General features: G+C 52.1%; 1 protein-coding gene across 1 annotated transcript; it reads right to left on the bottom strand.

The window, feature by feature from the left end:
* Positions 1-416: 416 nt before the first annotated feature.
* Positions 417-10,647, bottom strand: RAB3D (RAB3D, member RAS oncogene family). The gene is made up of 5 exons (XM_082651524.1): positions 10,536-10,647; positions 8,951-9,216; positions 8,052-8,170; positions 7,837-7,961; positions 417-3,363 (listed from the first exon to the last, which is right to left on the bottom strand). The coding sequence occupies exons 2-5, from the start codon at positions 9,176-9,178 to the stop codon at positions 3,176-3,178; spliced, it is 660 nt and encodes a 219-aa protein (XP_082507650.1). The 5' UTR covers positions 9,179-9,216; positions 10,536-10,647; the 3' UTR covers positions 417-3,175.
* Positions 10,648-11,996: the final 1,349 nt, after the last annotated feature.

The raw sequence follows: 11,996 nt of genomic DNA, 5'->3' as shown, positions 1-11,996 counted from the left end.
GAAAAGTGAGGTGACAGGTCAGATCATGCAGGGCCTCGTGGACCCCGGGGAGGATTTAGGCATTTACTCTGAGTCAGGTGGGAGCCATGGAGGGCTCCCACCAGAGGGACGTGACCTGACTCAGGTACTCACTGGCGCCCTCTGGCTGCTATGGGGAGGACAGACCTTCTTAGTAGAATTAGTTGAGGCAACATCATCCTCTTTGCCCTTCATGCAGTGGAACTTTCCAGGGCCAAGGCGGTGACCACGAGGCCCAGCTAGAGGTAGCCCTAGACCTGAGCCTCCCTGTCCTGATTCGGATTCTGCAGCATCACACATGGCCCTCGCCCAACTATCTACTTGACTGTGATTTAACTGTCCTCTTCCTGGAGGACATTTCACTAATGGCAATAAAAGAACAACTGCATCTGGGCGTAACAACTTTAATTTTTTTTTTCTTGTGGAGAAAAGAGCACATCTTTATAAGTGGACATCCAAGAATGGCTTACACAGGAGAACCACACCCAGAATATAAATGATCAGGTCCAGAGCTCTCTCTATAGTGTGTTTTGGGATCATTGGGGAGAAGCCAGTTAGGGGAATCAGCACTTCAACACTGAGATCAAATTTCACCACTTACTTGTTTTTTTTTTTTTTTTTTTCCAGTGGGGTAGGAGAGAAAGATACAAGAACATGATCCCCAGAGAAGCCAAAGAAAGAAAAAGAAAAAAAGCATAACCCCAGATGGCAGTCATGGCAATTTCCCACTGAAATTGCCTGTGGAAGGACAAGTTGCTGAAAGCAAATGGTGAGAAGGCACAGCACAGATGCAGGATACATCCTCAAGTGACCTCCCCAGATGCCAGCCTCCCTGGAGTTGGGAAGCTGTTTTCCCACAGCCTTTGGCTTAATTTTTGTTTGTAAACTCAGCAAACTCCCATTCTCTCCTAGTGATCTTTGAGGACATCAGTTTCAGTTTCTCAGAGACCATCAGGAGTTAAAGCTCCCCCCTAAAACCTCACAAAATAAAAACTTACGTTATTTTTAGAAGAAGCAAGAAAAATTCTCCTACCTCATTCCCAGTCTTAAGAGAGCCCAGAGGCAGCTGTCTCAGTTACTACTTGAAGCTGAACTGGTGAAAAATCTTGTGTAAACAGAAAGCTTAGGCCAGGTCAGGTACAAGATACAGCCAGAGCTGTTTTTTTTATCACACGGGAGATGACAAGTCAGCTTGTCCCTCAGATAGTGACACTCTGAACCACCATTTTTTTCTGGCAGCCGTTTAAGGAAAATGAACTGACCAACAGGGTCTCGACAGGCCATGGTGCATCTTAAGAAGCTTTTTCTAGCTGCTTTACTTTCTCTTTTATGTTAAAGCAATTAACATTTTTTTTTTAGCAATTAACATTTTTGACTCCCACCCCAAACCTTCAGATACTCTCTCATGGTGCATTTCCAAGAACTTGTCCTTTTCATCACAGTACAGTTGTTGGTATACAAAGATATCCCCACTTTGAGGCTCTAAGGACAGCCCATGGTTTGGGGGTGAACAGGGCCCTCTAGAAATAAATTCAACCTCCAGCTTCTATAAAAGTAAGAACTACATTAAACTTGAACCAGACCTTCCCCACTCTTGGAAGGAAGCAGCAGAGATCCTTAAGCTTACAGGAAGTCATTTTGGCGCCAGGGGCTGGGAGACTGGACAAACCATATGCTTGGCCACTCTCACAGTGTCTGTCAAGTTCTGGAGTGTCAGTGTTCCAGGGTAGAAGAAGGTCTCATGTCACCAGGTTTGGACTCTGGTGGGCAGGAAGGGCCACTGAGCTGAGGATGGGGCTGGGGGGTGTATGTGTCAAGATGCAGATCCCCAAACTGCACATCATCTCTCAGCAGGAGCCCCTGGTAGCTGGGGACCCCAAGCTGGTGGGCTCCCCACTAGTGCCTCAACCAGGGAGCCTGGTTCCCCACCCATCCCCCATCAGCCTGCCACTCCCAAGCTGCACCTGTGAAATGCAAGCGGCCACAGCAGTTACCCAACCCTGCCTTCTCGCCCCTCCAGCCCAACCCCAAAGCATTCTTTCGAGTGACTCTTCCATTAGCAGAGAACATCACTGGACCCTAGCGATGACATGGCCCGGGAAGCCAACACTGCGTCTTCAAGCTTTTTCAAGTGGAAGGGGCCAAAGTCCTTACATGGAGAGCAACCAGCCAGCACAGGAAAACAGGAACATTGCTCAATTTCCTTTTCTAGCAGGATGTCGGATGTGGAAAGAACCTTGCTTAAACCATTACCAGCCAAACAGGGCCCGGAGGAGGCAGGTCTGGGCAGGAGAGCCCAAGCTCCTGACTCTGAGTTAACTTCTGGTAGAAAGTCCCCAGCAGGAACGCCAAGGGTTGGGTGATTCTCTGCCCAGCCCCATGTGGCCCATAGTTCCAGAATTCAATTCTGGATCAGGGATGAAGTGGATAAGCTGAAACAGTGGCAGGGTCGTGGGTGACGTGGAATTCTGGGGAAGCTCAGAAGGCACTTCTGCGGTCCCTGAAGCCAGGCTGGGGAACGGGGGATGTGGGGGGGGTCTGACTCCCTCTTCTCTTACAATGGGAAAAGCTGCTTTAATACTGCTTTCACAGGCAGAGGATGTGCAGGCCTGAAAGGAGGGTTCTGGGAGGACTAAATCACCACCCTGCCTTGGAGCCTCGAGGTCTGAGAAGGTTCACAAGCAGACTGGGTGACCCTGAGAAAGGAGCCGCCTTCCACATCTCCAGGGATGAAGTATGAAAATCCCCGCTGCACGAGGGAGAAGAAGAACCATCTTTGGCCAGCGCGTGAACTCCAAACAATGCCCGACAAAGAAACGGATGTGGATAAGTGGTTCTAGCCCAGAAGGCACTGTGGATGCCCCTCCACCAGGAGGGATGGGACACGCTGCCCGCACTACCCCCATGAAGACGCCCCATCCCCAGACTCTGCCTGCAGTGCGGAGTCCCCAGGGTCTGGAGCCTGTGAAAGGGGCTGCTGGGGCAGGCTGGTGGCCATGGCCAGAGAATGCGCCATGCGGGAGTTGGCAGGGGAGGGGGGATGCGGCTGATGGGAGGGGAGGGGGCGCCCTGAGCTCGGAAACAGCCCTTGTGGCTCATGCCTCAGTCACTGTCCCTGCCGAGGCAGGAGGGGGTGGGCGGGGGTGAGGGATCATCTCTAGCAGGGGCAGCTGCTGGTATGCGGGAGTGGGGTGTCCCCCAAGGCCGGGCCTTTCCCATTGCTGCCCGGGCTGGAGCTGGGTTCCAGGGACTCATTCATCTTCTCGCAGATGACATCCACCAGGCGCTCGAAGACCTGCTTCACGTTGATGTTCTCCTTGGCGCTGGCCTCAAAGAACTTGAAACCTGCAGGGACATAAGATGGGAAGAGCTGTGAGACCCTGGGGGGCAGAGCCTGAACTGCAGCATCACCCGAACCTGGGTTCCAAGCCCAGTTCTGCCCTTAGGGCAGCTGTGGGACCTTGACTGAGGGCCTTAGTCTCTCTGAGGCTCAGTTTGCTCTTCGGTAAAGTGGGCACAACGATGCTGCTGCTGCTGGTAGAAATCTGTGACGGCAGCCCTTGCCTGTACTACCTTGCGTATCTCTTTGTCACAAGGCAGTGGCAGCAAGAGTCCAGGCAGTAACATTCTGGTGTCCAGCGGACATGGGGGTGCCCCTGTGTAAGTGGGGCTCATCTTCTATTCAATTTCTGCTGCACAGGAAGGCACAGCCAGGGTGCCCACAGAGCCAGATATTTATGTGGACCTTCTAAATGGAGCCAAGTGTTTCACATGTTCTGGAACATATGTTCTAGGTCCAATAAAACAGAGGACTGAGCACCGGCTGAGGACTGGCTTCAGCCCAGGGGCTACCAGTTTGCAACCTCTGTCACCCAGCGAATGGCAGGTTTCAAAGAGTTTGTAGGGAGCATACAGTGCACACGGTTCCTGGCCTACAGAATGCACTAAAAATGATAACAACAATAATAATAATAATAGGCAGTGCTTACATCATGCTTACTACGCAGCAGGCAATTTTTCTAAGCCCTTTACATAAATTAACTCACTTAAGGATGCTCTAAGATTTATACTTTCTTTTTTGGCCACACCGCACAGCTTGCAGGATCTTAGTTCCCCAACCAGGGACTGAACCCATGCTCCCTGTAGTGGAAGCGTGGAATCCTAACCACTGGACTGCCAGGGAAGTACCTATACTATTATAGCCCATTTTACAGATGGGAAAACTGGGGCACACAGAAGGAAAGTCACTCATGTAAATTCATACAGGGAACACAACCAGGCTGCCTGGTTGGAATACTAATAGATTAAACATTTCTAGTGTATCACCTTGGGCCTTGGGAGGGAGGGCAGGCTGGCTGATTCCCTTTGGGGAAGGGGATGCCGAGGTAGCTTTGAATATATTCTTAGCATCGTAGTGACCATCATAACTTTTTCTCATTAAAAAAAAGTTTATCCCTCCTGGAAAAGGTGAGAGGTGGTACAAATGCTTTGGGGACTTGCCCAGGGTCCCTAGGCTATAAGAAGTGGCCCACCAACCTGCAAATAAGGGAATAAATGACAGACCTTCCTGCACCCTTAAAAGGCTGGTTCAAGCTCTGCTTGCTGGGAGCTGTCCCTGAATGGTCCCCAATGTGTTCCCATCTGCCATCCCCAAGGTAGGCCAGAAATTCAGAAAAACGTCCACCATATTACACACATCACAGGGTAAACAGTCCTCTATCCCAGCACTTGTCATTATCATGCAGCACTATAAAAATGTCATTGTAATTAGTTACGTGTGTAATTATCCATTTACTATGTCTCTGCTACTAGCACACCAGCGCCAAGAGGACAGGATTTCTGTCTGCCTTGTCCACAACTGCAGCCCAGTGCCTGGCATAGAGCAGATGCTTGGAAACCACTGACTGAATGATTGATTGAACAGATGGATGGATGTATGTACAGATGGATGGATGGATGAATGGATGTGTAGATGGATGGATGAATGAATGGATGTGTAGATGGATGGATGGATAGCTGGATGGACAGATGAATGACAGAGGCAGGGCACAAAAACAGATCTCTAGTCTCAGTCTGGCGATCATCAATGTCACCCCTCTGTCTTCCTAGGCAATTTTGGCATTTCCTTAATTGTGTCTGGCTATGCCTCAAATAATCTGAAGTTTTTTTTCTTTTTGAATACTTTTTTTCTGGTTATAAATATTCACTGGAGAAACTAGAAACTACTGAAAAATATCAAGAAATATAGAAAAGCTGTGTGTAACCTCATCACCCAGAAACAATTACTATTGGTGTTTTGATATTTAGTTTTCCACTCTTTTTAAAAATACAAATACATAGGGCTTCCCTGGTGGCGCAGTGGCTGAGAGTCCACCTGCCAATGCAGGGGACACGGGTTCGTGTCCCGGTCCGGGAAGATCCCACATGCCGCAGAGCGGCTGGGCCCGTGAGCCATGGCCGCTGAGCCTGCGCGCCTGGAGCCTGTGCTCCGCAACGGGAGAGGCCACAACAGTGAGAGGCCCACGTACCGCAAAAAAAAAAAAAAAAAAAAAATATATATATATATATATATATATATATAAATACATAATCGTTGGGGTTCGGTTTGTAGGGGTTATGTGTGTGTGTGCACATGTATATGCCTTTTTTCTTACAAAATTGGGATCAAATTCTATCTCCCACTTTGTCCTCTAATGTTTTAAATTTAATGCCCGAGTGGGAATCTCCCCTCACACCAGGCACTAGATGTTTTCTGCAAGAAGGTGTGGGCAGGGGACTTCTCTGGCAGTCCAGTGGTTAAGACTCCGTGCTTCCACTGCAGGGGGTGCGGGTTTGATCCCTGGTTGGGGAACTAAGATCCCACTTGCTGCGCAGCCAGAAAAAAAAAAAAAAAAAAGGAAGGTGTGAGCAGCATCCTCAAGTATTCTAGCCCACGGCCGGCCACCAAAAGCTGACTCCCCAGCACACCTGTTAATGAGACCCAGAATGAGGTTCCCAGAAGACACAGGGGACAAGGGAGCAGGTTAAGTGGCACCACGAGGGAGCAGAGTCAAACCCTAAACGGAGACATTCCACAGAATGAAGACCCAGTTTCTCCAACAAACGATGGCAAGAAAAAAAAAAGAGAAAGAGGACCGTTATGGTCCAGGGGTCCGCAAACTTTTTCTGTAAAGGGTCAGATAGTAAATCCCTTAGGTTTTATGTACAAGCATCAGCAATAGTTCACAATCATGCTAGCTAATGCTTAGATGCAATCTACACGTATGCCGGACTCTGTTAGAACTGCTTCACACGTCATAACTCATTTAACCCTCCTGACAACCTGATGAGGTGGGGCTGTTATTATCTGCATTTCACACGTGAGGAAGGGCAAGCCCAGAGAGCTGAAGTCACCGGTGCAAGATCACAAAGCAATCGAGAAATAACAGGAGTTAATGTTCAATCATGGCCAGCATTTGCTTAATCTTTCTAACAGCCCTATGAAGTAGATGTGGTTTTCACCTGTTTCCTAGATGGAGAAATGGAAGCACAGAGAGGGTAGGTGAGGTGCCCAAGGTCACACAGCTAGTAGGTTGCAGAAGGGGATTCTAGCTCCAGAGTCTGGGTCCTTAACCTGCCCTCCCCCAGAGAGGTTACAATGCCTCCCGCAAGGAAAGTCCTGGGGAGGGCCTAGAATACTCCAAGATAAGATTTTCTTTTAGCTTAAACTTTGAATTGATAATCCATTTACCTGATTCAGAAAGGTAGACTGAAAAGTCCCCCTCCCACTCTGGTGCCCTGGCCTGCCAGGTCTGAGACACCCAGGTCACCACTGTTACTAGATCCTTCTGTATCCTTCCAGAGTTCCTTTAAGCAAACATAAGTATAATATCCTTATTCTCACCCTTTTTATACACTAATGCAGGGGTTGGCAAACTTTGAGCTGCAGGCCAAATCTGGCCTGTCACCTATTTTTTTTTTTTTTTTACTGAAATACAGTTGATTTACAATATCATGTTATCAAGTTAGTTTCAGGTGCTGTTACCTATTTTTGTAAATAAAGTTTTATTGGCAGACAGTCATGCTCATTCATTGATGTATTATCTATGGCTGCTTTCAGGCAGAGCTGAGTGGTTGTGACACAGACCCTAGGACTGAAAACATTTCCTATTTAGCCCTTTAAGAAAATGTTTGCTGGGGAATTCCCTGGTGGTCCAGTGGTTAGGGCTCCACGCGTCCACTGAAGGGGGCACGGGTTCAATTCCTGGTTGGGGAATTAAGATCCCACAAGGAGCAAAAAAAAAAAGAGAAGAAAAGAAAAGAAAAAGTTTGCTGACCACTGGACTAAAGGAAGAAGCCATACTCACCTTTCTGCAGTTTGCTTTTTCCACTTAACCATATACCCGGAGACCCCAGAACATAAAGAAGGTCCTCATCCTTTCTTACAGCTGCGTAGTATTCCACCATGTGACTATAGTTTATGTGTAGCTGCTTCTCCCACCTTGAAACACTTGGGAGGTTGCCAAGGTTTCCCTCCACTAACGGTGCAGCAATTTGATATACCCACCACTTCCCACATGGGAAGTGGATGTCTGTAGGATAAATTCCCAGAAATGGTTTTGCTGCGTCTGGGTTCCCAGGGCAGTGGGGCGGTAAGGGGTATCTGTGGGTGAATCCTCTGAAATGAAATGCAGCAGGTGGTATACAAGTGGATATTTTTCTGGGCAGATCTTCAAAGGGCAAAGGGTTGGTGACAGTGGTTGGACCTGGGACTCAAGCACAGGGTTGGAGGTTTGGTTCTGGGAGGTCCCAGGCCTGTGGCCCAGGCTGGGCACTAACCAAGGTCGTCAGCGAGCCTTTGGCCTTCCTCAGTGGGCACGACACGCTCGTCCTCCAGGTCACACTTGTTCCCCACGAGGATGACTTGAGCGTTGTCCCAGGAGTAGGTCTTGATCTGCGTGGCCCTGTGGAGTTTGAGGGGCTGTGTTAGGCCAGAGATTAGGGTCAGGGGGAGAGGGCGAAGGTCAGGGGGTCAGTGGTCAGCAAGCACTCACCAGTCCTGCACGGCGGCAAAGGACTCCTGGTTGGCGACGTCATACATGAGCAGGAAGCCCATGGCTCCGCGGTAGTAGGCTGTGGTGATTGTACGGTAGCGCTCCTGGCCTGCCGTGTCCTGGGCACACAGTGGGGTCAGGCGTCTAGAAGCCACTCTATTCCCCACCCCACTCCTGCAGGCCCCTGTCTGAGGCTCCAGTCTCCCAGCCTTATAGCCCCAGTTTGATGAGCAAGACATGGATCTGCCCTCACAGCCCCCCGGTCTAATGGGAGAAACATGGGCCTGCCCGTGTAATCTCTAGTCTATTGGTGGAGACATGTCCCCTGTCCTTGAGGGGTTCCGGTCTGAGGGGTCAGTGGCCTTTCGAAGACTTGTAAGGCCTTCTGACCTCATCTCCAAGAACCAGCTTCATGACCACAAATAAGAACCACGTGAAAAAAAAAAAGAAAAAAAAGAAAAAAAAAGAACCACATGGGCCAGAGGCTACCACCTTGATGCAGAGAGCCTGATGCTCGTTACCATGACAATCATTACCGGCAGGCGCTTTGGGAAAAAGAGCATGGCTCTGAAGAGGCTCAGTGGGGGCCTCTGGGCTTGCCCCGAGAGGGTACCCAAACCTCTTCTCCATTGGTCACCAGGTCTTCTAACCCAACTTGGGTTAGTACTGTCTCCCCCTCAGACCCTACAGGGCAGGGCACATCCCCCTCATCCTGATGAATTCACCTCATAGATAATAACCCCTGCTACTCTTCACACCTACTCCAAGCCCCCTCCTCGACTCTGGACACTTGTCCTCACCCAGACCCTCCCCACAGCCCTACACCCTCGCCCGGACTTCCCTGGAGGAACCCCAGCCCCTGCCTGGCCAGCAGACCCCCAGACAGCCGCCTGGCCCACCCAGATCTGCAGCTTGATCCTCTTGTCGTGGCGGTAGACGGTCTTGACCTTGAAGTCGATGCCCACAGTGCTGACAAAAGCGGGCGTGAAGGAGTCGTCGGCGTATCGGAACAGAAAGGACGTCTTGCCCACGCTGCTGTTGCCGATGAGCAGCAGCTTGAACATGTAGTCGAAGTTCTGGTCTGCCGCATCCCGCTGGCCCGTTGGGGGATCTCCAGCTGACGCCATCTTGGCACGGAGCCTCCTGGGAGGGGAGGGCTGGAGCCCTGTAGGGAAAAAAACCCACCAGGAATGGCTCCAGTGTCTACACCAGACCTGGACTCAAATCCCCGCTCTGCCACTTGGAAGCCAACAGACCCTGGATGCGTCACTGGCCCTCTCTGGGCCTCAGTGTCCTCTTCTGGAAAATGGGGATGTTTGTCAAATGCAAGGGCCCAGGTTGGGGGTGCCCCATCTGGCCACAGAGGAACCAGACCCTGCGGAAGGTGCAGGTGTGGACTTTGCCCCAGGGTGAGCAGCTGGTGTGGCCCAGGTGTGAGCTGGGGGGAGGGGGGGTTGCCAGCTGGATAGAGTCCCCCTCAGGGCCTGGGTGTTGACTTTGGCAGGTGTTGGCCACCTGCCTGCCCCTACCCAAGCCAACTTTAACTCCTTCCCTGATCCCCATGGGGAGGGGGCTTTCAGTGGATACACCCCAGGTTTAAAGCCCAGCTCTACCACCACATGGGTACTGCCACCTTCTGTTTGTCCAAGGGGCCGGGCCCATCTCCCTCCCAGTAGGGCTGACTCACCCCAGCCCCGGCTTCAGCCCACGGAGGCCAGAATGACAGTCCTCAAATGCAAGACCACCCTCAGCCACCACCACGACCCCCTGGTCCTGCCTTTCCTGGCAATCTGTCCCCACAGCTGGGCTGCTTCATTTGGATCCAGCTCTCCCCCTCAGCCCTTATGGCCTCAGTTTCCCCAGCTGTTTATGGCTGCTCCCTGAGCCTCACAGGGAGGCTCCAGAAGGCCTGGGTGAATGGGAACAACCAGCATAGGAACCCCTGGCAAAGCCATTTCTCAACTGCCCCGCGGGGCTTTTTTCCACTTTAAAGGAGGACCCAACTAGCCTCCCTTTCCTGCCCAGCCCTCCGCCCCACCCCGTGTTCCGGGAGAACGAGTTTGAGGAGGGGAAGAGAAAGGCAGGAAGCCTTTCCCCATGCAGGGCAGGGCCGCCGGTATGGGGGCCCCCGCCCCGCCCCATCCCCCAGCCTCAGCCCACCTGTCAGCCGGTCCCACCTCTTTCTGACAATCTGCCGACTCTCCCTCAAGCCTGCCACTAGGTAAGGGACCCCGGAGGGCTTGACAGTGTCCCCCGTCACTAGATGTGGGGCGCCCCAGCAGGTGCAGGGGAGCTCAGGAGCTTCTTCCCATCACCATATGGTCCCATCTCTTGTCCCCGGCTGGGCTGTCTGCCCCGCCCGCGCCCCATTAACGCTCCCCGATGAGCCCAGCTGGGTGGGGGCGAGGGAGGAGGCGTCCCCCGCTGCCTGCCTTTGTTCCCCAGGCCCCGGGCCTCCCCCTAAGCCCCTGTCCCCCCCAAGACCTGCTGAGACGCGGAGGCGCGGGTTGGGGTGCGCTCCCTCCGACGGGGTCACCTCGCGTGGGGACGCCGCCCTCAGACGTTCCGCCTCCGATCTCGCTGCGACCTGGCCCTGGCTGCGACCCGGATCCCGCAGCCGCAGCCGCCGCCGCTGCCCGCAGCCACCCGGATCCCGCGCCGGCCCCGCCCAGGCGTGGGAGGAGGGGCCCCTCTCGGGGAAGGGCGGGGCGGGACCGGGGCGGGGCCTGTGGAGACCGCGGATTGGGGGGCGGGGGCGGGGGAGGGGCTGGAAGTCGCACCGCGCGCGCAGCTATCAGTTCCCTGACAATAAATATTGCATTTTCACTAACCATACGTGGAGCTCCTACTACGTGCACAGCAGCTAAGCTAAGGAGCTCCTACTACGTGCACAGCAGCTAAGCAGCACGGACTCTGGAGCCGGGTTCGAATCTGAGCTCCACCACTTTCTAGCCTTGTCGCTTTGGACATGTTAACCTCCCTGGGTCTCATTTTCCCCATCCGTCACGTGGTCGATAACGAGGGTACCCACCTCACAGGGTTGTGTAAGGGTTCTGATCGGAGTTAGTGTTTGTAACATGCAGCGCCTGACCTAAACTGGGCTAGAGCCTTTCCCAAATACCCTTAAGGGCCCTTAGAATTAACCACCACCACCACCCCCACCACCACCACCCCCACCACCACCCCCACCACCACCACCCCCGCCTTTTACAGATAAAGAAATTGGAAATCAGAGAGGGGCAGACGCTTGCCTGAGGCCACACAATTTGGCAACCAGGCCCAGCTGAGGTCCCAGACTTTTCTTCAAGCCAACAGAAGAGAATCTGCAGTTATAACAGTTCAGGCTTGGGACTTCCCTGGCGGTCCAGTGGTTACGATTCTGTAATTCCACTGCAGGGGGCACAGGTTCTATCCCCTGGTTGGGGAACTAAGATCCCACATGCCATGAAGCGTGGCCAAAAATTTAACACAAAACAAAACAAAACACAGTTCAGGCTTTGTTGGGCTTCAAATCCCAACAACTGCGCCTGAAGCCACTTGCTGAATTTCTCTGAGCTCCCATTGCTTCATGGAACAATGTTAGCCACCTCTAAGGGCTGTTGTGGACAAACTGAGATGATGTGTATCAGTCAGGAAGGGATGGCATACGCTCAGTAACAAGCTGCCCTATAGTCATCATGGCATCTAACATCCAAGGTTTGTTTCTCTCACACCGGTCATTGCAATGAGGGGAAGATGTGGCGAATCACATACTGGCTTGTATACTTCTCTTTGGAAATGACTTTGCTTACATTTCACTGGCCAAAGCAAGTCACATGGCCACCCCCGATGTCAATGGGGTGAAAAATATGATTGTCCTCTAGGGATCAGAACCAGCTGTTGTTACAATAATACATGATCTGTGCAGTGGTTAGCGCCACACCTGGCACACAGTGGGTGCTCAAC

Source organism: Grampus griseus (genome assembly GCF_964374135.1).
Source record: "Grampus griseus genome assembly, chromosome: 3".
Lineage (NCBI taxonomy): Eukaryota > Metazoa > Chordata > Mammalia > Artiodactyla > Delphinidae > Grampus > Grampus griseus.
Note: the sequence above shows the minus strand (reverse complement) of the source record. Positions and strands in the feature narration are given on the sequence as shown.

Excerpts from the sequence above, each read along its gene's own strand:
- RAB3D (XM_082651524.1), bottom strand. The coding sequence starts at position 9,178 with ATGGCGTCAGCTGGAGATCCCCCAACGGGCCAGCGGGATGCGGCAGAC. Across the intron at positions 7,962-8,051 it reads TTTGCCGCCGTGCAGGACTG|GGCCACGCAGATCAAGACCT; the intron begins GTGAGTGCTTGC and ends CAAACTCCACAG. Across the intron at positions 3,364-7,836 it reads AAGGCTCGCTGACGACCTTG|GTTTCAAGTTCTTTGAGGCC; the intron begins GTTAGTGCCCAG and ends ATGTCCCTGCAG.